This window comes from Phyllopteryx taeniolatus, chromosome 18, assembly GCF_024500385.1.
Source record: "Phyllopteryx taeniolatus isolate TA_2022b chromosome 18, UOR_Ptae_1.2, whole genome shotgun sequence".
In the NCBI taxonomy this organism is placed as follows: domain Eukaryota; kingdom Metazoa; phylum Chordata; class Actinopteri; order Syngnathiformes; family Syngnathidae; genus Phyllopteryx; species Phyllopteryx taeniolatus.
Window position 1 is genome coordinate 13542252 of NC_084519.1, and position 26445 is coordinate 13568696.

Here is a 26445-nt window from a genome sequence, read left to right on the forward strand (position 1 = left end):
TTTGGCAATCATCTGTTTTAAGTATGAAGTACTGTTTTCGTCATATTAGATGAATGATTGTGAACTGCTCCAGATGCATGTAGCATGTTATGTGCTGTTAATAATTATTTTTTTCTCAGGGACCAATTAACTACATGGCCTCCCACATGGAAATCGTACAATCGACTTGAATAAAATAACAACATACAATACCCTGCAAAGATAGCTAATACAGTAGCAAGGCGCCAGTCCCCACGTTAAAAACGACCGTATTCCACGCCGCGTAGACGTCATCACATAACGCTTGAGATTGTCATTCGAGGAGGTCGCGAATCTCACCTCTCGCGATAGCGGTCAGCTGGGGGCGCTAATTTTCTTCCGCAACTCAAATGACGTCATTTATCGCGTAACCGTGTCAGCTGACTACCGGGAACCAATCGGGCGTTGAGGACAGGATGAACCGCCTCACAGTGTGCGGCTGGCAGCAGGCAGCAGAGAGTTGCTGTGCTTTCGCCAGTGGAGGATCCGAGAGGGGAGAAAGGGCGGCGTCGCTTGTACAATGCCGAATAAAACGAAAAAAGACAAGGTGAGTTGGCGGGGAACTCACACCAGTTTAGCTTTTGGAACAATTTTTTCCCCCCCCACTGCTTTAGCTCGTGGACGCGCCCCGACCGAGAACGTAAAAACCGCCTTCGCAGAGGATATTATGAAGCTATCAGTCCACCACCCCCTACCACTCCTCATCATTGCTAAGCCGACTAGCTATCAGCAGACCTGCAAATATGTTACGCTGCCCTATTTATTTTAAACACCCGTATCCATACGTCAAATACCGAGCATCGTTTCAATCCACTCCCACACGCCCCTGGGCTGTGGCATTGGATTTATCCGTGTTTCCCTCTCTCGGCGCCCAAAGGTGAAATGTTGGATCGTCTCAGTTCTGCAGAAGAACCGTTAGCTTGCGTGTCAAACCGGCTACTTGGGCTTTTGAGTGGATTGCTTATGTTTTTTTTTGTTTTTAATTGAGAGATGTTTTCCTTTCTTTTCAGGATTTATCTAAATCTGGCAAAGTGGGCAAGAGTGGAGGAGGGCAGGAGAATTCTCAACATGAGGTAGGGTAGCTCTCTAAGATAACGCTTTTCGGGAGACATGGTGGGACATACAGTACTAGAGAGATTATGAGAAGGATGTTATAGCAAAGACGCACTTCATCAAAACACCTTGTAATACCCCCTCCCAACCTTCAGGGGCAGCCTAAGTAAGAAGGAGCTATTATATAGTAATATAGTCGTGCCTGAATATAAATATATTTTAAATGGAACTGTTATTAATCTGTTACATCCTCTGTCCTCCAATATAAGTGTTTTTGATAAAAAATAATCGCACTGTAATATTTTACTTTATGAAAACAGTAATATCATAATTACCTAGAATGTAAAGAATTAAACTCATTCACTGCCAGCCTTCCCAGTAAACATGGATATTTGACTTCTAAAGCCGTCAATGGCAGTGAGTGTGTGCATCATGATTTAATGCTGCAATCCAATTCATTGTGCTGCTCCTTCTGGTGTCCTCGCCTTGACCACTGGTACGTAGTACAATACTGTACAGTCATGCAGACACAAATGAGGAAGAATAGGCTCCTTTTACTACTACTGCAAGTGACTCAGTAAGATGCTGTAATATTATGAATTTAGCGTAGAGGCTAAAGAATCTATGCAACACTGATTAACGAGTGTTCGTAGTACTCTTGCTTTATTCTTTTTTTATTTTGTGCTCTGTAAATGTTCACTTGTATAATAGGCATGCTTTGCTGTTGTGGTCCCAACACTTGGTGCTGGAAGACAGCTGTCTTGCAAGTGTTAAAAAAAAAAAGAAAAAAAAGGAAGAAGCACCCACAGGAGTAAGATGCAAGGGAGGCGAGTCTGTTCACACCAACACAGTTTACTTGACTTATTTCAACTTCTCTGGCGAACTACTGTCGCAAATGGAACTTTAGGAAAACAAAGTGAAACAGACCTTTTGGAGTTATTTTTTATTTATTTTTTATTTTTTTGACACGCACTGAGCGGAAATCTCATAAGTATGCTCCATCACCGAGTAATCGTACAATCTACCCCCCCCAAAAAAAAAAAAAATTAAAAATACTGAACGACCTACAAGGAGTTTCATTTTCCTTGATCTCATGACACAGCAGCTTAACGGAACATACTGTGCTTGTGTCCCTGGCGTCTTGTGAACGTCGCACAGTGTGGCCAACAATGCAAGCGTGCTCTTAAAGCAAATGCGATGGATTCCCCCCGTGACTGTGTGACTGACACACTTTCACAGCCGCATGTTGCTGCAGTCGCCGCTGTGTGCCCCAAAGTGTGGGGGTGTTTGGTGGAGGTGGGGGTTTGCAGCTGTGAGAAACCTGCCACATTATGGAGGACGAACCACATCTGTCTGCCTGGACAGATTTGGGGATCAGAATGTCTATTGCTTATTTTCTACTCGACGCGCCATGTCGGGGATAAAGCACCTGGCGAAGAAACATATTTTTAAACCTCTTGTTATGTGAATTAAAGGTGAATGAAATACATGTCACATATATCCACACTTTTTGTTTGTTTGTTAAAATGGGGTAAAATATGCTGTGTATGACAGATAAGTAATATTGTGGGAATGCTTAAAAAAAGCTTTAAAAAAACAACATGCTGTACTTCTTTAGTAGTTATGTAATGCTTGAAAGTTTTTTTTTTTCCCTCCCCTTATCCTAAGTCTAACCTGCTTTTGTTTATATTTGCCACATCTCTGGCACAGTCCTGTCAAAGGTTATTCCCTACATTAATGTGTTTCTCTATGTGACTGTATGCTAAGTAACATTTTTGCACACATCTTCTCACCAGGGCTCCAACAGGAAGACCGGCAACAGCATCCCGCCGACCACCCAGCTTCTCAAGGGCAAGCAGCCCGGCTCGCAGACACCCATCAAGAAGGACAAGCGGCAGAGTTCTTCTCGCTTTAGCTTGAGCAACAACCGGGAGCTGCAGAAGCTGCCCGCCTTCAAAGGTATTTTCATCTTTGGACCTAACTCCGAAGCCTGACTCGAAAGCCATAAATCACCCGGAATCTTTACATAACCCAGGATTTTCCTTTATGACGCAATCAAACAGCTCAATCTTAAATTCTGCTTTAATCTCTGATACGGTCTGTTTTCGCCCCCTCCTTGTGCCTTTAAATTGCCGCGCATAAATGATTAAAATCTCTGCAATCTTGTTACAGAGATGTACAGCAGGACTTTTCACTCAACCATCCGCGTCACGCTCATTTTCATATTGATCTGATGACACACGGAAACAAACAACGGGGGGTTAGGAGGATGGGATGGTACGTACATGGTATTGACTTTGCGCTGGATTTATTCCAAGCGTCTATATTTAGTGGTAATCCAGATAAAGCTTTAATTCCGCAGGCCCTCGTGTTGCGCAATGTTAGCCAGTGAGCAGATAAGCGACGCTTTCAGACGCGCCGTTCTCCCTTCGTGCCTCGCACCAGTTGCAAAACTTTTGGCAGATCCCTGAAGAGTATGAACCCAAATGTTGCCAAGGGGGCCCGTGTAATTGCGCATGCACTGGTAGCTTCTTTCACACACAAACTAGCCGGTTTGATACGACCTCTGAGGTGCAAAATGTAGTCCCCCAGTTCGGAAAAAGGCAAATCAAACTGAGCGTCATTCAGTTGGATGATGGACCCAGCGATTAATTAGGGCACGCCTTCCTCGCCACTTTCAAAAGTACTGGCTTTCCATATCGGCTTTTTGTGGCCAGAAGACTTACTATGCATAAGGCCTTTATCTGTACAAAGGCATTTTTATATTACTAAATACCACATGGGGGAATCCACTCTGCTAACTCCTCGCATGGCAGCACTTTCTCTTGAAACTCTCCTGCAAATTCAGCATTACTGATGCCTCATCTGCCCTTCGAGGAGTTTCTGTTGTGGTAAAGACACGTCCGCTTCGACACATAGTAGTATCAATCAGGCGTGTATTTGAGGTTCAGCGTTTGTTTATTCAGTTGGGCGACGCACCTGGCGTTTTTATTGGGGGGAACGCTGTCTAGTAGAGTGGAGGAAATTCTCAACACTGATGGCTTTTCTGATAGTGTGCATATAAACCTTAAAAATGGATGTAGCTGATAGTGCTGATAGAGCACTGCAAACAAGTCAATGAGTTTATGGATTGTACCGCAATAAACAATTGCTTATCAAAGTGAGAGAGAGAGAGAGCGGTCGTTCTCACGCTCTTTACTCTGACATAATGTGTAGAGATGTAAAAAAAACAACTCCGAGGCAGTTTTTCCTCTGACCTTCCCCATCGGGGCCATACATTCTAATACTTTGTTTATAACTGCAGCTGTTACCTGGCAACGTGTCAAGAAGCGACAGTGTTATTGTTACTTACTGTTGGGTTTTGTGATATTTGGTGCGCATTTAAGCATGTTGATCTTTACTAATCTTTAGCCAAAGCATATATTTTACATTGTGGAAAAAAATCACTAGACACCACCGGTCACATAAAAATAAAAAAGTTGATATATACTGAGAAAATGATGATCTTCTCTCAATGTACTCACAAATTTACTTAAGTGTGAAATCTAGGCCTGTTTTGTTGAGTACAAAGCTATTTTTCTGTTGTATGGCAACAGGCGAATACACGGGTTAATTGTACCTTCTGCCATCTAGTGGATGAGCATTTAATTGTTCTACCTGTCACTTTACGTTGCTTGCTTTGAAAGACACGTTTGTCACTAAATAATTAACAGACTAAGTTAAACTGGATAATTTCCCGCTGTGGTTGGGAATCACTGGTCTAGAGTTTGGAAAAATATGTGTCAAAAGTCTACTCATTTGAATATACACACTGTTAAATGAATGATACAAATCAAACCAGCATCATTAAGTTTTAAAGCAGAATTTACCCCATAGCTTAAGTCTGTGTACCTTGATGTGACCAGTTTATTTCCCACCTCTGGAACACTTTTTGGCAATAAAACCAACAACTTCAACCAATAGAAGACTCTGAAATTAACGCACACACACATCACAAGCATCTACAGTATATATAAATACAATTACATAATGCCGGTTAGCCATCACCAAGCTCCTATGTCGAGTTGACTTCATTTCTGATAAAGGCCCCTCACATCCCGCTGAGCGTTCCGTGCAAAATTATCCCACGGCGGCCCGCTAGATGATGTTGCACCGTCCTGCCCAAACAGGCTCCTTGCTTGACCCGTTTTCATTCCGTGCGTGTTCGCTGCCTCCCGATGGAAACACGTCAGACAGTCTGTCCCGTGGTATGCTTGGACCCCCTTGAACCGTCGCCGGCAGGTACTTTAAATCGCATGCTCACCTTCCATGAAAAGCCAATTCTCATCCACAACATCAGCGCAACCACTGCTGCGATGTTTTAGATTTGGAAAAAGTGAAGTGAAAAGCTGAAGAGGCCAGATTGACAACAGTTGTCGCCTCTGTGTGTGTTCTCTTTAAAAAAACAAACAGACAGATGCTCTCCTAGTAGGACTTCATTGGTGCCATCTGATGGCCAGTTGTTGTGGTTGTTGTTATTGGAAACAATAATGTTTTGACACTTGTTCCAGTACACCTGCACCAAGAGAAACCAAATAATGCAAAAACAAGAGTAGAATCAACAATTAGACAAATTGTGAAGGTAATCATGCTCAGTTTTGATTGACACATTCATTTAAAGCACTTGTGTCGCACTGAAGGCCTGGGGGGGTGAGATCCGGCCCGCCATATCATTTCATGTGGCCCACGTAAGCAAATCAAGTACGTCTACTTCATGCTCGTCTGGAGTAAAATATCATTTTTTTTCTTCACTTTTAATAAGATTGAGAAATTGCAAGCGTTTTAAAATATGGAAGCTAGAAATGACACGGGCAGGAACCATTTTCAACTCTACGAAAACCAAGCGATGGAAGGAAAACTGGGACAAAACTTTAGCAAAAAAAAAAAAAAAAAAAAGGTCAAAAAACGAATCATACGAAAATACGGGCATAATGATACGATAATGAATGATACGATAATGAAACATGTAATGATACGATAATAACATTTACAGTATATCTAAATAAAATGAGTTAAAGTGTGGCACACACACTTATCAATTTCTAACATCTTAACTGATTTTTAAAATGTGAGGGACCCCCAACATGACAAGTGGAGGGGAAAAAATGTCATGGGTGGTGGAGGTGACCTGCACAGCACACCATGCGCATCACGATTGTCGCCCTGACTGTTTTCCAAGGAGATCGGCGAGTAAAAGTCACTCTTAACACACCAGAGGATAATTGCTTAGGATAAACTTTAAAACGTCCAACAATCGGTCCTTTGTTGACTTAGATCGTAAGCGAGGGAAAATGCTCAATTTTGGTCCGAATGTCGGTTTGCTTGCACCCCGCGTCACAATACATCTGAACCAACAAAAATGGAACTTAATCTGACCCTAAGCTTTTCGTTTGTGACCAAAAAAGTAATTCCTCGTTCTGAAATAGAAATAACCTGTTAAATGGTAGACATAAAAAAAAAACATTTTCCTGTATGGTTTTAAGTCAGTTGTACAGTTGGTAATATGATATTGGATGAATTATTGTACAACCCCAATTCCAATGAAGGTGGGACATTGTGTTAAACATAAATAAAAACAGAACACAATGATTTTCAAATCATGTTCAACCTATATTTAATTGAATACACCACAAAGACAAGATATTTAATGTTCAAACTGATAAACTTGATTGTTTTTAGCAAATAATCATTAACTTAGAATTTTATTTTTTTCCCAAAAAAAGCTGGGACAGGTGGCAAAAAAGACTGAGAAAGTTGAGGAATTACACAGTGGTAAACATGACCATGTCCCAGCTGTTTTGGAACGTGTTGCAGCTGTAAAATTCTAAGTTCATGATTATTTGCTAAAAACAATAAAGTTCATCAGTTTGAACATTAAATATCTTGTCTTTGTACTGTATTCAATTAAATATAGGTTGAAAATCATTGTGTTCTGTTTTTATTTATGTTTTAACACAACGTCCCAACTTCATTGGAATTGGGGTCGTATGTTGTTGAGGCCCGCGACCCGAGTGAGGAGAAGGGGCTCAGAAATGACACGGGCAGGAACCATGGATGGATGGATGGATGTTGTTGAGGTTGTATGTCAAGCTCACAACGGGTGCCAATTCGGATTCTGTGGTTATCACACTTTTCGTTTTTGCTGCCCATTCTATGGCAGAATAACAAAAAAGCAAAAAAAAAAAAAACACACTGAGGAAGTTTCATTTGACTTTTGAGGCATATTTTGTGCAGAAAATTGTATGACTTTTTGGGTGTTCCATCTCTGCTGTGGAACCAATATTTATTAAACCAAAGTCATACTTTAGGATGAATTTATTGCCCAGTTGGGAGTAAAAGAGATTTGCTACAGAGACGCATGGCTAGTTCTTTCTCCTGGGAACACGCTGAAGGGGGCGAAATGACACGGGGGCTTCTGTTTTGAGATCTCTTGCTCTCAGCTTGTCAGTGGGTGTCTCTCTGCAAATAGACTCTGTCGCCTTGAGCGCTCATAATAAAGAGCCGTGACGGATCAAAGACAAAGCTCAGCAGACCCGTCCCCCGCACCCCCTTTTTTAAAATTAATTAATTAATTATTATTATTATTTTTTTTAATATGTAGCACTCAGCTGAGTTGTTTCGCTGACAGTGAATTTAGACAAGCTGTGCTGCGCCTTCATGTTGTCCGGGGCCCGGAGTGGTCCCATGACCGCGTAACACAAGAAAGAGCCCTTTATACCAGTCTGCATAGATGCTGGGGTCACCAACTTGTTTGAAACCGAGAGCTACATTGATTAATGTGAAGCGCTACCAGTACCTCTGAAATAACAAAGTTGCTGAAATTATTCATGTATGTGAAGAAACAGATCATGCCAATGAATTTTCACAATAAATATCAACAGTGATTTAACATGGTTAGGAAACCAATTCATATCAATATGCAACACTTTATTTCTCTCGATCTCTGCAAGTGTTTATAATTTCTAATGATCACTTTTACAATTCCTCAAAAATCCCAATGTCCCATCACTGATGAGCTACAGTATTTTTAGAACAGGCTTGCAGGCTACTGATGCCCATGGGCACCATGTTGGTGACCCCTGACATAGACCTTCCAGCCCGATGAAACAACTTTCTTCAGTGGTGTTGTTTTGTTGACACAGCTTGTTTTGCTTATTATCTGAAGGGGACATATGATGGAAAATTTGCATCTCAGTGACTTGTGTTTGGTTCGCTTGGTTTCTAGGTTTGAATCTCAGCCCTGGCCAGACTGTTTGGATTTTGTATATTCGCTCTGCATGGGTTTTCTTCCCCATTCCAAAAACAGGCATGTTAGTGTCATTTAAGACTAAATTGTGAAAGAATGAATGTGCGTGTAAAAAAAAAAAAAATATATATATATATATATATATATATATATATACAATTATTATTATTATTATTATTTTTTTTTTTTGTCTACGTGACCTGCAATTGAGCGGCGCCGAGTCCAGTATGTACGCCGCCTCTCACCAACACGCTGCTGGGCTAGGCTCCAGGTTACCTGCAACACTAACGAGGACAAGCGGCATCGAAAATAGATAGCTGTTGGCCCAGCAGTTTATGGGGCGGGGTGTACAGTCGCTCACTTGCATGAGACAGATTGATTTATTTGTTAATTTAAAAAAAAAAAAAAAAAAAAAAAGTCCAATATTTCTTTAACAATTTATTGAGAATAATTCCTATTCTGCTTTCGCTGTATTTGTCATGTCTGCATTCGGGCTTTTGGGTTAGGTCGCCGTCCCAACTGTCAGGCTTGCGTACGCTCGCATCCTGTGTGGCTGGCGTCGATGTTTCCTGCCTTCCTGTTTCTATAAACATCCACCTGGGCTCCTGCTGGGGCTCCTAGACAGCCATCTGTCACGCGCATGCACAGCGAAATACCAGAAATAGCATTTGTATGACAAGTGGTGTCACCTGAAAGCAGACGGCGGACTTGGCGCTTCTTTTCGTTTGTCGCTGTTTGAATTTGAGCATGAGGAAATACATAAGCGCTAGGGTTGGGCATCGTTTGAATTTGATTCCGGTTCCAAACGATTCTCGACTCTGATTCTTTTAGGGGGAAGGGTAAAAAAAAAAACAAAAAAAAAAACAGTTGTATGGTTTAAATCAGGGGTGTCCAAACTGCGGACATCTATTTATTAGTGGCCCCTAGCATAGGCTAAAATGAACATTTGACACAGCCTGTGTCGTTTGTACAGCATTCTACTAAAGTACTTACTTCCTACAACTCAACGCAGGAGAAAAGAAAAAAAAAAAATATTTTTTTCTTTATTACCTAGCTGTTTTTTTTTTTTTTAATATACAGTGTATATATAAAAACATCTACATTATAGCTTTACCTACACTGGATTGGTTTAGTGTGTTAAATAAATTAAAGATGTCAAATTGGCCCTTGCCTCCTGCGATTTTTCAGTTTGTGGCTCTTAGAAGAAAAAGTTCGGACACGTCTGCTTTACATGATGTAGATAACCAGTTATTTTTTGGGATGAAATCGTCTGAACTTCTCTCAGTAATTCTATAAACTTATTACTTAAATGAAATTTACTCGGAATTTCTTAGTGCTTTTTTAAAAAATGTTTTATTATATAACTACTATTAATTTACAACATATGAATTGCAATTTAAATGTGGTGAATTTTCTATTCAAATGGGGAAGGTTAGACTTTCACAAGAGGGCATTATCTTTGAAAACCTCATGAGAATAAATGCAGTACGAGTGTCTCATCCTGGAAGTATTTAAAGCATGTTGCTGAGCTCCCACTGATGGGCTAACCTGGTGTGTCGATAACAAACAAAACAGAGCAATTTACCAACCCTATCCAGATTAGCAGCAGGTAAACTATGAACTCAAAAACGGTTCTTGTTGGGGAAATTGTTTTTTTTATACATATCGGTTATAGCATCATCACTGTATTGTGATATTATTACAAAAATATCCCAAGCTACCTTGATTCCTGCCCCTACTGTATAATATGTGATTTATAAATTTGTGCTGTTCCAAAGTGTACATACAGCCTTGGTGATGGTCTGCTCTGCTCTCTCCTGACTGCCATCCTGGTTTTAATTAGTGTGGTTTTGGGTTGTTAAGTCACAACGTGTTGACTCGTCAGCTCTGTGTTTACATTCCAGCAACTGACGACGGCCTTCTAGTTTGCATTACAAAAAGAATGCAGCCACTCGTCCTCCACTCACTGCTTCAGCCCCAGCGCTTTATGCCTCGCTCCACCAGCCAAGCCCTCCCCTCATGTTTATGTATCCCCACAGCCGGCCCACGTGAGCGCTGCCGTCCAATTAGGGCGTCCGCACGCAGGGGTGGAGGGTGTCGGTGACGTCACGGGGCTAGCCGCTTCCTTCCAGCGGCAGGGGAGCTTTATTTTCTGCTCCGAGCGTTTGTTCTGAAATCAAAGCCGGCTCCTCGCCTTGGTAGAGCCGGGCCGCCGTCCCTCTGCTCTCCCGCCGCACCTCACTCATGTCGGCATGCGCTAGAGCGGCCAGCAGGATGCTTCTGGACGTGCTGGGCTCCAAAGGGCCTCACCAGCCTGTGGCCCTCTTGCATTTTAGAGGTGAGAGCAGGAAATGCACCTAAGTAGCATTTGTGTGTGTGTGTGTGTGTATGTTGTGCCTGACTTGCAACTTGTGTAGCTGTCAGGTGACTTTTCTGGAGGTCGCTGCAAGTTGTTTGCTGCTGCCAAAAGCATAGCTTAACCCGAGTGAGGAAGCAGAGTGTACAGAAAGGGGGGAGTGCTGTTTGTCGTCTCCCATCTCCCATCAGGACTCATGATGTCAGAGGAAGTGAGGTCAAAGCTGTTCATTTTTGCCGTGTTTATTATCTTAAAGCTTCCTGGTGTCAACTTGTCTAGCTGAATTCTTCTTGTTTTTGTTTTTTTTGATGAATGACTTTCTCTGGAAAATCTTTATGCTTATTTATGACCTAGTTACGAGTTTCTTGTGCATGCTGGGATGACAAAAGGTTAGTAGTTCCGCCCGTCTGTGTGCAAAGCCCGCAGGTGCGCCAGGCGCGTCGCCTTATATTTCAAGCTTGCAGAAACCCAAGTGCTGTTGTGCAACCAGAGCCCGCCGACCTCTCTACACTTGCCTTGATGAGATTGGACCCCTACTACTGAAAAAGACAGAATATTAACCACTGTTTTTTGACAAGGTTGCCCAAGCATGCTTTGTTTGGGTTTTCCAAGAAGCCAGAATAAACTTTACAAAATCTTAAATCACAGCTGACAAACCAAATCTAATGAAACCCATGCGGGGCGATTGAATGAGCCCCCGAAGCCGTCTTTTTCATGCTAAATCATGGAAATGATCATCAAACTTTAATGGCATGTAGGAAGAAAAAAAAAAACTTTACAATTTAGCGTCACCCATCTGTCTCGTATACACATTTTTTTTTTTTTGTAACTTTCTGAGGAGTGTTAATGAGTGACATCACCATGATAAGGGCGCTAGCAAAAATTGCGAACCCCCTCATAAACCAAGGACCCCTTGTATACTACAATGTTTGCACTTTTTGTTTCAAAATGTATCATTATTATGATTAAAGCTATGAATAACTAAGAACTACCAAGCACAGAAAAACAACAGAGCCACATTAACGCTATACACATTAAGTGACAACATGCAGCATGATGAACACTGCTTGCCTGCTCTGTTTGGTGAATTATGATATCTTGAAACCTTACATGACAGGAAGTGTTTTGTGTGGACACTCTAGTACATTTAAATATTGCGCTATAGAATACAAGCTTTTTCAGTCAGTGTTTTAGTTGATCACTGGTAAGCAGCATTGTACCATTCAGTTTGAGCAGCGGCCGCACGGATCTCTGATCAGCTGAGTTCAACCTCTTTTGGTCCAAAGTCCTGCTTCTCGGCCCATGATTGCCATGGTGACGTACGCATGCTGATTGTTAATGTGGAAGCCAGGCTCGACTCCCAAAGTCGGTGCTGCCCCGTGGGGAGGAGGTTGCGGGGCGAAGGTGATCAATATATCACCTTTTGTTAGTCTCCGCTACATCATCGCATGCACGCAAGCCACTGGGGTGCGTTACTATTTTCGAATGGCAAGGCATAGAAGCGCCACACACGCACACACAGGTGTGGCTCAACCGCTGCATGATTGATGAACACTAAATTATTGATTCGTTAAGTCTTGATGAGCGTGCGCCATTCGGCGGCAGAGAGGTTACTGATTAATACAGTGATTGGCATTGCCAAATCTTTTGAAGGTGATGAAATCCATGACTGCCGTGTTCAAAACAAAACTATTTTCCTTCTTAAAACTTTGCACAATTAAAGAAGCTTAGCGATTAGATGTGTAACAGTGGGTACCATGGTTTTAAGGTTATGCTTTGGTTCGCATTGGGTGATGTAAGGGAAGAAAGGCTGAACATAAGATTGCTTTTGACGATTCATCCAGTTTATATACTGTAGCGCTTGTCTTCATTTGAGTCGCGGGTGAGCTGGAGCAGCAACAGATGAGTGCGCTGCATGAAATTAGTCACCTTAATTGATTTCAATTATCTCCTATTTCTGAATGTACAGCTTCAGTAAGTGAGGGAAAACCAGTAAAGCGGGGAGGGGGGAGCCAGGCTCGAACAGGATTTTGAAATGCATTTTGGCCCTCAATATCAAAGTTGAAGGAGAGCAGGGAATTACTCCACTGCAAAGGAGGTCTGTGATTATTTGCAAACACCACAAATTGCCACCATGGAGAACCCGCTTCTGTGCTGAGCCCAGAACGAGGAAAGGTTTCCCCTGTTTGGCCATGTTGTGCAAATGTTAGGCGACTGTCAGAGGCAAGCACACTGAGTGAGAGCTTTTCTTTTTCTCAGCGAGCCTTCTAACGTGTGTTCTCTGCCTAAATTTGGTGTATGAGCTGTCCATTGTCATTGAATATAATTATTGCAAAGCATTCAATTGATTTAAAAAAATAAATACTGTATAATAATACATACAGTATAATAATACTGTACGGGAAAAAAACATCAATGATGTCATCAGTCTAGTCGTCTTCTTGACTTTCAACACATTAGTATCGACTTCAAAAAATCTGGTGTCGTTTAACCCCCATTACCTGGTTATTTAAAATGTGATATTTTTAGCACTTCTCGCAGAGCAGTTGTGGTATCTGTAAAGCTGTGTTGCTGTATGCAGGGCTTCCTTCTCAAATCTGTCCGACCATGTTCCTCGCTCTTAGGTTGTGTAAACAAATGTGTCTGGTCCTCAAATATGGCATACGTATACTATATAAACAAACGAAACGAAACATTAGCTACACCTGTAATAAAAAAACAAATAAATCCCCCCCCCCCCCCCCCCATTGTGCAGATGTGCCCCCAACCGAGCAGGAGAAGCTCTTCATCCAGAAGCTGCGGCAGTGCTGCGTCCTCTTTGACTTCATCTCGGACCCGCTGAGCGACCTGAAATGGAAGGAGGTGAAGCGGGCGGCGCTGAGCGAGATGGTGGAGTACATCACGCATAACCGGAACGTCATCACCGAGCCAATCTACCCCGAGGTGGTCCACATGGTCAGTAATCTATATCGCCTTGTGCGTTTCTACTGATGCAAATGGAAACCTGCTCACTGGGCCTTGGTGGGTCAGCGTTCTTCAGCTTCATTAGAATTGGGCCAGGCTGTGCTCGTCGTGTTTGGCCTTACCAGGATAAACGCCTTTGAAATAAATCAAAGCGCTGCCTCAATGCCGCACGACGCGCAGCTGCTGACCAAGGTGCAAATTTGCTCTCCCTGCTCCTCCTTGTTGTGTGGCCTCCTCTTGATCAATGCGTCAGAGCGAGCCAATCACCATGAAAATGTGCCCCTCCCTCCCCAATCCTGCTTTGAAACCCGCCGGTGGCTTTCATCATCAAAGTGCAGATTGACAAACACTTTAGAGCCCAGTGTAACGCCGAGATTTATCCGCACTTGTTGCATCTGTGTGGCCACGTGGCGTGCACCTGAGTCTTGTGGCTAGCCTTTTGGATCAAATGACTAACAATCCCTATTTGAGATGGAGTTTGTGTGCACAACCGAAAATTAATACAGGAGCTCCTTGGTTTTGCCGTAGTTCCGCTTGACTTTACGTTGCGCAAGGCAGTTTGACCGTGGCAGGTTGAATGATTACACGGTGACTCCTCACGAAAAGGTGTCTTTGGACTCTACCATTCAAATTCTGGTGTGGGGCGAAATCTCATTGTAATTTGGGTAAATCCAACTAATTAGCGAACTATTTAATAGATTTGTACCGGTTACAATATATACTGTATATAGCCTCTTGCTGGCAAATATGCCGAGTGTCATGCTTCCGACAGTATGTCAAACGTATCTCGAATGAAACGGCATCACGCCAACAGGAGAATCGGTCGTTTCCGAAAATGGAGACAAACGTTGCACTTTCTTAAATCATCCATTACATGTTTATGTGACATTAACAGTTGTGGATTCTTTGAAATTTGCTCTCCTTTTGCCCTCAGTTTTCCGTTAATATGTTCCGGACGTTGCCGCCATCGTCCAACCCGACAGGTGCCGAGTTTGACCCGGAGGAAGACGAGCCCACGCTCGAGGCTGCGTGGCCGCATCTTCAGGTGCATTTCAGCACTAATACATACTGTACCTCGACGGGAATTAATCCTTTTCGCCATTTTGCCGCAGTGTTTTAATCAGTTGTTTTCCCCCTCGAACAGCTCGTCTACGAATTCTTTCTACGCTTCTTAGAGTCGACCGACTTTCAACCTAACATAGCCAAAAAGTACATTGACCAGAAGTTTGTAATGCAGGTAAATTGTGTTCTCCTTGCTTTTTCAAAGTGCTTTTCGCTACGTTTTCTTAAAATGTGTCATTCTGCACTTAGCTCCTAGACTTGTTTGACAGCGAAGACCCCAGGGAAAGAGATTTTTTAAAGACCACCCTGCATCGCATCTACGGCAAGTTCCTGGGCCTGCGAGCGTACATTAGGAAACAAATTAATAACATATTTTATAGGTGAGTGTGCACTTGTGTGAGGTGCAATGTTTAATGCCAATCTCTTAAAATGCTGCTTTTTTTGTTTTGTTTTTCCTCATAGATTCATTTATGAGACTGAACATCATAATGGAATTGCTGAACTACTGGAAATATTAGGCAGGTAAGAAGGGACTGTTAATGGTTCAGAGTGCAGTCCTGCTTGGGGCTTTGACAAAAAAAATAAATAAATCCTCTTCCCCAACACCCTGTGTTTGTCATTCCAGTATAATCAATGGATTTGCATTACCCTTGAAAGAAGAACACAAGATATTTCTACTGAAAGTTCTGCTGCCGTTACACAAAGTCAAATCATTGAGCGTTTACCACCCGCAGGTAACGTCGCAAAGTGGTATTCTCAGGATGAGTCCATCGGAATCAAGAGTTTGTGTGCTCAAGTTGTGTTCACTCTGTGCCCGTGTTAGCTGGCCTACTGTGTGGTACAGTTCCTAGAAAAGGACAGCACGCTAACAGAACCGGTGAGTTTTGATTTATTTTTGGAGTGCAGGACCCCAGGGGGGGATTGTGTTGTTAGACAATTTGAGGTACACGGACACTTCAGACACGCCGCCACTCAAGTGAGGAAAACAAGATAATAATTAAGGTTGAATGTTCATTTATCCATTTCATTAGTCACATTTACTTTTTACTGTATGTTAATCAATAGTAATCAATTTACCACTGCTTGGTTGTGTAATCTCACACTTGATGGGTGGGCAGGCACTCCAGACACACACCTATTTGACACGCAATTTAAAAAGTCAATGCAAGCAGTTTGAATAGCGTTCTGAGTCGTCTTAAAGGGACGTCCACAGTTTCTCCCTTATTAACCAGTCCATTGTTGTCTGCCACGTGCGCAGACTGTAATGGCTCTGTTGAAGTACTGGCCGAAGACCCACAGCCCCAAAGAAGTGATGTTCCTCAACGAGCTGGAGGAGATCCTGGACGTCATCGAACCGTCAGAGTTCGTGAAAGTCATGGAGCCGCTCTTCAGGCAGCTGGCCAAATGCGTGTCCAGCCCGCACTTTCAGGTCAGGCGCTCTGCCACTCACGCACACGCACGCACATACGCCAAGCATCATGCGTTTTGACCGCGTGCGTCACCGTATATGTATCAGGTGGCCGAGCGAGCGCTGTACTACTGGAACAACGAGTACATCATGAGCCTGATCAGCGACAATGCTGCCAAGATCCTGCCTATCATGTTCCCCGCGCTCTACCGCAACTCCAAAACCCATTGGAACAAGTTAGTTTCCCCCGTCCTCACCTGGTTTTAAAAGGAATGGTCCATTTAATGTTAATAAGTGTGCTAATGTGTGCCGTGCTCGCAGGACCATCCACGGCTTGATTTACAACGCACTGAAGCTTTTCATGGAGATGAACCAAAAGCTGTTTGACGACTGTACGCAGCAGTTCAGGGCGGAGAAGAGCAAGTAAGAGGCTATTGTTTTTTTTCCCTTTGTCTGTGCATTTACAATATGGATTTAATTGTTCATTTTTCACATCAAAAGCATTTTTTCAAATAAAAATTACCCAAACGGCAGCAAGTTTGGGCCCCAAAGCCTCTGTCAGCTAGAAAGCTAAAACCGAAGAGAAATGTCACTTTTTTCGCACGTCAATGAGGTCAAGCATGCATTCAAATCGACAGGAAAATGACTTAACCAGAAGAAAATCACATTTTTTGAATGGCCCAGCTGTTGCTAAGACAGCTAATGCTACACCTAATTTAAAACCTGATGACCTGGTGATGTGAAGCACATCTGTTCATGAGTATGTTTAATTTCTTTTCTAGTCTGACTGTGCAGGTTATAAGTCACATTATCTTTTTAAATTGCTACATTTAAATCATCTTCCTTTTCATTTACGTAGGGGGGGGGGGATTGTTCTCTTTCGATATCCCCTGTGCAGTACTTCTTATCAGAGAGTAACAACAAAGCACGCTGAACCCTCATGTTCGGTTTATTGCTCAGGAGCAACAATAATGGTCCTTAGGTCAGTTTGACCTGTGCTATGTTTAATAATACAAGTGTTAAAAGCAAAACAAAAAAGTCACAATTAGAGAGAGAGAGAGAGAGAAATTCAATACATGAAATCAATGAATATCAAAATAATATACTGCAAGAAAAAAACAAGGGGAGCCTATAAGTGTTTGTTTCTTTATGAGGTAAAAACATCCATTGCACCCGTAAAGTTGAGGTGCCCTTGAGCAAGGCCCCTATGAACGTGACCTAATTCATCTATTACAACTTCAGACCAGTATTGACAAAAAAATGACACCACCAAGTACCTGTACGTTCTTACAGATAGTAGTGTATCAAAACAGTGACTTTTTTGTTGTAGTAACAGCGTTTGTGTTGTGCATGGGTCCACAGAGAGAAAGCCAAATGGAAGGAGCGAGAAGAAGCCTGGCTCAAGATTGAGAATCTAGCCAAGTCCAACCCGAAGGTAGTCAGTAATATCCCGCTGGTCCAGTAATTGCAGTATGTCATTGGTTTTTTGACAGCAGTTGAGGTATGACTATCATTTAAAAAAAAAAAAAAAAGCTTTCTTCCTGTATCCTCAACAGTTTCTGACGTACACTGACCCACTGGACTGTGGCGGGCCGACAGACATGGAAACAGACGGGCCGCTGCTAGATGACGTCGGACTGCTGAAGAAAACGGTCGCCGAGGAGGCTACGCAGGTAAGGAGACGTGTTTCTAAGAGACCAGATTGCAGCGTAAACCTTTGCATTTTATCAAAGGCTCCAGTACACCGAAGCAAACTTTAATTTGCCTTGAAAAAAGACATTTATACATCAGCTACTGTGCATTTCACCCACGTGAGTCAGATTTGAGATGGAAATGATCTACTTCTTACACTCCACTACCATCGCAACTGTTTGCTTACACTATCATATTAAACATGCCGATTTGATTTGTGCCTGGCGCACTTAACATGCAGTGCTGCTGTTTTTAGTTGAGGTTAAATACTGTTTTTTTTTTTTTTTTTTTTTGCAATGACCAGAGGCTTTTATTTACTCAATTGTAGAGAATGATCTATTAGTGGTATGCATTAATTTATATGATTGCAAAAAGTTTAAAGTATCAATTTCTCATTTGACTCCACTTTAAAATTCAGCTTTACAGCTGTCATGTTTGTTTGGCAGGCAGTATGTGCAGTGGTGAAGACGTGGCCTGACACATAGCGTGTTAAGAAATGTTAGTGTTAGGGTAATAAGAGCAAAAAAAGGAAAAGGGGCTTTTTGAGGTGCAGTGTTATGTATTCAACTGTATAGAACACCAAGCATCTATTTGGGGGCAACAGTGCTTCAGGCTGCTTCCAAATTGGGTATCGTTCCATTTTTCACGCAACAATCCATGGCTCGCTCGGCAAAGCTCAGCAGACCACACTCCTAACGATATTTCCACCGACAATCGTGAGTGTCTTCCCAGTTTAACATTTACGATTGTTCATGGAACCGCTTTTGAGCAGACGAGGGAGGAAAAGAAATCACTCTTAATACACCCCACAACACAGGGTAATCGTTGAGGATAATCTTTCAGAGATGTGTGACAATCAAGCTTTTGCCCGTTCAAGTTCTGCTTGATTGTCAGCAAGTTCTGCTTGATTGTTTTGATCGCGCTTAAGTGCTTTGAATGGAAATCGAAAAGTCAGACTGCAGACATCTTCACTCGCCGTCTGTCTCCACGTTGTTCAGCTGCAGAAAGACCACCGGCGAGAGCGGCCGCTGATGCGAAGGAAATCGGAGCTGCCCAAGGACATCTCAACCGTTACAGCCCTGGAGTTGCACCGTAGAGCCGAGGAGATGTTGACCACGCACGACGGCCACTAACAGGCAACAAATCCTGCCATCTTTCGGCCCGGCCTAGCACAATGCATCCGTTCAACCCCCCCCACTCACTCCTAAGCTGCACCGGACAAAGCTGCGCTGGGTTGTCACCCATCACCACCTCCCTTCCGTTTCTTCTCCCTTCCTCTCAGCTTTTGTTTCTGGGGTGCTGTGCTGCCCCCTTATGGTCATCTAGCTCAGGTGTTCCATTCTGTACGTCTCTTTCTAGATGTCAGGTGCTTTTATAACAAAACAACAACAAAAACAATAAAAACAGGATGTGTCCAGTGTAATGTAAGAAACTCATCATATGGAAGTTTTCAATATACTTTATAAAGTATTTATGGAGGCGGTTATGCCAACTTCTTTCCAAATTGTAAAAAAAAAAAAAAAAAAACTTTTTTTTGACAGGTTGAGAGACAGGTTGTTAAGCTTCAAATTCCTGAGAGATGCTGCCATATGACATCAGAATCCACCTGATAGTCTTCGCTTCTTCCCACATGTGACCCCTTACCCCCCCTCTTTCACTCAGACCCCCCAGGTAGGGACGACAATGCTTCACACAGGAGGTATATTTGTTTTCATTTTGTTTTAGAAGAGCTCAAACGCGCCTTTCTTTTTTCGCAGTGCCTTTTTAAAAAGGGGGGAGTTTGATCTAGTTTAAATTTAAATGGAAAGTCCTCCAAAGCACATGCCTTGCTTAAAAGCCCCCCCATGCCCCCCGACCCCACCCCCCGAAAAGCGGGGGTCTCTTTAGAGGTGGGGGAGCCACTTGAATGAACGAAGCGCTTCCTGATTACACTTGAACGTTAAAAACAAAAACAAAAAACTCGTAAAGAGATCTTGTCATGTCTCACCCATCGTCCATTTTAACAAGCAACCTCTTGGTTTTGTCTCCACTGCCCACCCATTGTGCCCCTGACCCACACACCTCCAGACACCCACCAGCACCCTCAACCATAACGCTGAATGTGCGAACTGTAAATATGAATGCCCGTCATCAGTATTGTCTGGTTGCTGGATGCTGTTCCCTCTGGAAAAAGGCTTTAATAACAGCTCCTTTTTGGAGTCTCTCATGGTTCCACATAAGCTTTTTTGTCTTTACAGAATGACTATTTCAAGTGTCTTTTAATTATACGTCTCATACTAAATGGCTTGTACATATGATGTACTATTATTATTTTGTGTTACAAATAAATGTTTAGAGTTCATATTTTGTACAAAATGGCCCCTCCACCCACATGTACAGAATACAGAGGAAATAGTCAGATTGTGGCTAAACATTTAGAAGCCGCGTAGATTTTTTTTGGTTTTTGTTTTAACTGTTTATTTTTGTCTCCAACATGTTGAGATCCTACGTACATAAGCTTTTTTTGTGTGTGCGTGTGCTTTTATCCAAATCTCCAGTGATGAACATCTATCTATATACAGCAAATAAAGAAAACGTGAGTTTTATATTTTCATCCTAAGGAAAAAAAAACCTCTGTTTTTTATTTATTTATTAATTATTATTTTGCCTCTGTATAGAACCATGAAAATTTGAGAATACAGCAGGGGATAGGGACCAGGCCCGCGAATAGCGAAGACCCGTGGATAATTGACACGCATTATAACTGCATTGAAGGGAAAATAAAAAAATTTAAACCCCCAAAAATTCTTCAATAAGCAATGATATACCACTAATAAGCATTTTGTTCAATGCAAGTTGCACCTACATAGTTAATATATTGCGTAGTGTCCTCAGTAGTGTGCAGTATGTTGCTACCTTTTTCTAACTGGTATCAGTCAAATTTGCTAGCTTTCTTTACAATCAGTACAACAAGCTAGCTAAGTACATAGTGCCTCTATACCTAACTAGCTATCTTTAGCTAGATCACTACTCCACTTTATAGTTGGCAATTTGTACAAAGCCAATACATTTATTGGGTTTTTGTTTTTTCTGGCTTCGTTGTAGAATTGTTTTTCTATGGTAATCCCCTTTCTTACATTTTAACACGACGTCTTTCGCTACAAAGCCTTGTTTACGTTCACAAATTAGCCTGCTAGCTCCTAACATGGCCGCCACACCCCACAATACGTCATTCCCTTTTGATTCATACCTAAATTTACAGATTTTGCATCTAGCTAGCTCTATGTATGCATTGCTACCTTTATTCGTGTTGCTCTATGTACCTTATTTCTACCTAGTTATCTGTAGGTACTCACCACTATAAAGAATAGCTTTACCTACCTTTTCACATTTTTCCAAAGGCATATCTAGTTATCTTTTGTTAGATAGCTAAATTGCTTGAAAGCTCAGACGCCACTAGGCAGCAAATTGCTTTAGTTTAGAGCATTCAAGCTTGTTTTGAATTCCAAATGGGATCTTGTCTGTTGTTAATTTGCACAGTTTGTCCTAATTTTACGAACCATACTTGCTGCAGTCTGCCTCAAATTATCTTGTTCTAAATAGCCACCCTTGCATTTCTCATACTTACAGCTTTTACGTGTTCACATATTGCTGCGTAGCTGCATAGGTAAGTATTGCTAATTGCTACCTTTTATTTTTGTTGAGCTACCTATCAATCTGCCTTTATTTATTGCTAGCCCTGCTTTTAGATTGCCTTTGAGCTTTTACTTATTCTGTCTGAATTTTGCTAGCTATCTTCATAGTTGCATCTCAATGAATTAGAATCCTGTAGGGTACAGGGTTCATTTTATTTCAGCATTGCAATTCCAGAAGTGAAACTTGTAAATTATATAGATGAATTCAAAGCAAGAAAATAATTTTCAGGAAGCCAATTCCAACCTCATTTTCATATAAAAATCTTTTGACTGTTTCTAATGTAAGCTAAAATATTGAAAACAATAAATAAAATCATGAAATAGTTGACTCTGGGTAATGAATCTGTAGTTTTTAAATTCAGAAATACATTAAGTTTTCTAATTCCGATTTATTGCGCTGCACCTGTAGGTCTTTGTGTCGCAAGTTTGACTTAATCTGTCGGTAGGCTACGTACCGTAGCTATCGCTTTAAAGCTCCAAACTGCTATGTAGCAGTTTGCTTGTGCTCTCGAGCTTGTTTTAAATTACGAATATGATCTAGCGTGTCTGCTTTTACCACAAAGCAGGAAAATTAGCATTTGAGTTGCAGCCTAATCCCCTAACTGAACATGAATGAGATCTAGACTTGATTGGAACATTGTCTTTGACACCATTTCAAGGAGTTGCTGTATGCTGCCTGCCCTCAGCCATTCATAGTTTCTAAATTGGCTCCTCCAAGGTCGTTTGGGTTCTATGCGTTCATTCACGCACAACAGGGAGTGTTGGCACACGCTTGATGCCTCCACTGACACCCCTGCTGGGATCCACAGGCGAATGTGGAAATTTCCACTTTGGAGTTGCCGAAACAAGGATAAGTGATTAATTTTTCTCACACAGCCACCTTCGATTAGTATTTAGCCTTTTCTCAGTCCAATGTGGTCTTTTTGTTAAACAAGCAAAATATTGTTTCAGTAATACTTTTTTTTGTTTTTGTCTGGAAACCAGCGCTCTATTGAAAACAGATTTGCTTGATTATCAGTACATTGTTGCCAAATTAACCAAGGAAACATTCCTCTGGACTTGGTGCGTCATTGAGAATCAACATGTGCTAGTCTCGCTCTCTCATCTTTGAACATGAGGTCACTCGCATTCGTTGTCGCCCACTCAATGCGCAAAACTTTATGTGGTACATTGTCTTATTTTGTTTTTATCAAGCTGCTCTGACAGCCCTCTTTTGACATGTCAGTGATACACTGTGCCTGTGCTAGACCCCCTCCCCTACCCTTATCCCTCCTCCTAGCAACCAAAAAATAGCTCGTCACGACTGAAGATGTCAGAACCCATCACTATGGAAACAAGGCTCCCCCAAAAAAAGAAAGTTTTGAATGTCCGTCTCCAGTGCATTCAGGTTTTAGGAAAAAGCTTTCATCAGTGCGTAACTTTACCTTGACTCATAAGTGATTTAAGTGACCGTTGTGGTGATGGGGTTCGAGGGGCGGTATTAATAGCTAGACCGTGACTCATCAATCTACCTGAAAATTGTCTCTATGGCCACCATAATGTGGATGTTGTGCCATAGGATCTGCGCGTCTGTTGCCTTAGCATGCATGCCAGACCAGTGGGTCGCAGTGTAACTTGCTAGTCAATCTCCAGGAAACCACAAATGTTTAACACTTCTCATAGTCTGTCATGCTGGTGCTCTGTGATGTAAATGATGTGACAGGTGTGAATTAGACAAGGACCATGGACTTCACACAAAGGACAACAATAGAGTACATCCTGCATTTGGTGTTCTTTAGTACAGGAAGCTTTGTTTGTCTTCTTGTAAGTACCCTTTCTTTGTCAACCAGTCAACAACACAGACTACAGTGTTAAAGGTTCAGTTATTTCAATATCAGACTGAACTGTACTATCCTACTTGCTGGAAACAAGGTTTAAGGGTTGTAATTGCAGTTTTAATTTGGTCGATCTCATAAATCTACCTGAAGATCATTGACTTTACACTGGAAGACTGTCTTTGTGTCCACAAATTTGGACGTTGTGCCCAAGGAGCTGCATGTCTGTTGCAGTAGAACACACACCAAACCAATAAGTGGTGGTGTAACTCACTAGTTCAACACTACCTGTCATCGACCAAGGATGTTCGCTACGTAAACAGTGTGACAGAGCAAACCACCTACACATTTGACAAACACCACAGACTAAATACCAAGAACAGCAATGGTGGACATTCAGAATTTGGTGTTAGTTCTTGCAAGAAGTTTTGTCTTCTTCGTGTTCCACTTCTGGAAGTAACCTTGTTGTCGATCAGTCAACAGTCTGTGGTGTCTAACTCCGCCCATTTGGTACCTTCTCACTGACAGAAGGAAACCAGAAAGAAATCACAGGTTCTCTTATCTTGCGATCAGACTATCCTGCTTGTTGTAAACCAGGATTTATTGTGTTTATAGTCTGTCTTTTCTGACTCAAAACAGACCACCTCTATTTTTGGAGGAACTGACACGTCGGGAATAGGATTTCACTGAAACCGCACCTTGCAATGGAGGATCCCTATAGACTTGAGTGTGTTTGGGTAGGAGCCAGACGTCAATCTCTTTCATGTCTGACACTGGGCTGTATCAAAGCACCTGGCTTGGGAATCAGGCTGTGTCTGTCTGGACAGGATCTTTCCAGGGAACATGACATGACCCAATCACGGCTAAGAATAGTTCCGTTTCTGTCAGATTATGCCCAAAAAACTTTGACTGTGAGTCTTCAAGAGAATGAAACACCTTTCTCTACTTCTTCCAGATTGTTATTGCTACAGAAGCCAAGGTTGCAGTCTTACCCATCTCTCACTTGAGCCAACATCATATATTTTTTTACAGCTGCCTCATTAAATCCATCCATCTATCAATTTTCTTTAGCTATTGTCCTCATTAAGGCCGATTCATACTTTCCGCATTGCGTGTTCACAGACCGCTTAGAACTATATGCAGACCGCAGATGTGCATGCGTTTTCATTATTGGTACATTTCAGGGTTCATGTTGGTACGTGTTCCACGCATGCGCATTGCTTCTTTAATCAAAATGGCAATCCTGTCAAAGCGAAAAGAAACAAGTTCCTGTGTCTTTTGTACAGTATTTGGCTGAAGAGGAGGGAAAAAGTAAAATGAAGATGCAATGACCGTGGGGACGGAGAATTTAGCACACTGGTGCAAGAAATGAGAGGCCATGGATGAGGAGAAGCATCATCAGTACCTTTGGTATTTTTGTTAGTTGCTCTGGTGAATGTGTGGTCAGGGGCACATGGACCGAGGCGCGACCTGTGGACACGCTGACATAGTGTGAATTGGCCTTTAGGTTAATGAGGACAACAATAGAGTACATCCCCCATTTGGTGTTCTTTTGTACAAGAAGCTTTGTTTGTCTTCCTGTAAGTACCCTTAAAACCAGCAGACATTGCAACAGCTTCTTCCCTCTTGCCATTAAATTGCAAGAGGCTAAGTGACTCTCCGCAGTGTGTTTTTCTGTCTCAGAATTTAGTGTCATACTAGAACAGCTCCAACTACCGGAGACAATTTTTTTGTGTGTCTTTACATACTTGGCAAATAAAGAGGATTTTGATTCTGACTATCCCAGTTGATGTCGCATGAGAGGCAGGGTACACCCTGGACTGGTCCCCAGTCAATCGCAGGGAACAAGACAACCATTTACGTTCACATGTATGGGCAGTTTTGGGTTTTTAATGAACCTACTAAGCATACTTTTGGGAGAAAACCCACCTAAGCAGAGGGAGAACATGCTAACTCCACACACAGATGTTTCAATGGAGATTCAGTCGCGAGCGTCATAACGTCAAATGGATAATTTGAATTATTGGGTTGGATCACAAGTGTTGTTTTTAGCGCTTTGGATACTCAAGGCTCAAATGTCCGCGGATTGGGTTGGACATGGGTCTCAAAAAATAGATGTGTCTGAAAGGAAGAACTTTTTGCCTCAGTCGGGAGCTAGCAACCAATACGTAAAAGAAGGCTGCGCCATTGTTGACACCTTTCTGCTCCTTAGTAAGTAGTCATCTCTGCCAGATGACAGGCAGCTCTGTCTGTACAAGCCACTATATTGTTGGCCAGATTTAGTTATCGCTGATTGGATAATGTTTACTATTTCAGTCGTGTTGCATGAACTCCCTGTGGCGCTGCTATTTTCCTCTCCTTATAAACATCATTTTAAAAACAGTCTAGTGTCTTCACAACCAGCAGAAGTCCTCCATTGTGCTGCTCATGAGTCCTCTGTTGTTCACAGCATCAAAGCAGGACATTGGTCAGGGCAAAAGAAGCCCGATGATGGGATAAGGACAAAAGATAAAAGCCGACATCTCCATTTGTGGGGATAAGATTCAGTTTACCGGGCAGCATGTGTCTCTCTGAGGCGTGAGCACAATGCAACTGCTGTGGCCTCAGGTAACCCCGCTGCCAGCCAGCTGGTTCTGGAAGTGTCTCAGACGTGCCATGTCACGTCGGCATGTTCTATGCATGACTCCCATCTGGGGATCGTCAAAGGAAATTAAACCACAATTCCCTCGAAAGTTGCCTGCTAGTGCTGAGATAAGAAATGGACAAATCGAGGAAGATTATGGTTCATTCAAAACGACTTGGAAATGGCTGTATGCTGACAATACATTTTTTTTTTTTCCACATCCTTTTTTTTTTTTTTTTTTTTTTTTTTTTAAAGATTACACAGTGAAGTTCAACTCTGTTTTAACCTCCGTTGCTTTGGGACACAAAAATATACATGAGTCAAGGTGACCCGCTGCATCAAAAAAAAAAAAAAAAGACATGGTCAATATTCATTATACAACGTAAATTTATAAACATTTAGATGTGTGTGTGTGTGTGTGTGTGTGTGTGTGTGGTGGATGACTGGTTAACACATCTGTCTCACAGTTCTGAGGACCCAGGTTCAAATCCGTCCT

The 26445-nt window shown here is 42.1% G+C and overlaps 1 protein-coding gene across 3 annotated transcripts; it reads left to right on the forward strand.

The window, feature by feature from the left end:
- The first annotated feature begins 413 nt into the window (after positions 1 to 413).
- ppp2r5cb (protein phosphatase 2, regulatory subunit B', gamma b) lies at positions 414 to 20179 on the forward strand. Of its 3 annotated transcripts, none has more exons than XM_061753294.1 (16): positions 414 to 565; positions 1029 to 1091; positions 2868 to 3030; positions 13468 to 13667; positions 14611 to 14721; positions 14821 to 14913; positions 14988 to 15118; positions 15201 to 15260; positions 15364 to 15472; positions 15562 to 15615; positions 15997 to 16167; positions 16255 to 16382; positions 16468 to 16569; positions 17509 to 17581; positions 17703 to 17819; positions 18837 to 20179. In XM_061753294.1, the coding sequence occupies exons 1-16, from the start codon at positions 539 to 541 to the stop codon at positions 18969 to 18971; spliced, it is 1737 nt and encodes a 578-aa protein (XP_061609278.1). In that variant the 5' UTR covers positions 414 to 538; the 3' UTR covers positions 18972 to 20179. The 3 variants fall into 3 exon arrangements, with proteins under 3 accessions (XP_061609278.1, XP_061609281.1, XP_061609279.1); XM_061753297.1 differs by lacking the exon at positions 1029 to 1091 and adding an exon at positions 5241 to 5352 and having other exon boundaries at positions 456 to 565; XM_061753295.1 differs by lacking the exons at positions 414 to 565; positions 1029 to 1091; positions 2868 to 3030 and adding an exon at positions 10474 to 10694.
- Positions 20180 to 26445: the final 6266 nt, after the last annotated feature.

Coding starts and splice junctions, on each gene's coding strand:
- ppp2r5cb (XM_061753294.1), top strand. CDS start 539: ATGCCGAATAAAACGAAAAAAGACAAG. Junction 14,722..14,820: donor CTGCGTGGCCGCATCTTCAG/GTGCATTTCAGC, acceptor CCCCTCGAACAG/CTCGTCTACGAATTCTTTCT. Junction 17,820..18,836: donor TCGCCGAGGAGGCTACGCAG/GTAAGGAGACGT, acceptor CACGTTGTTCAG/CTGCAGAAAGACCACCGGCG.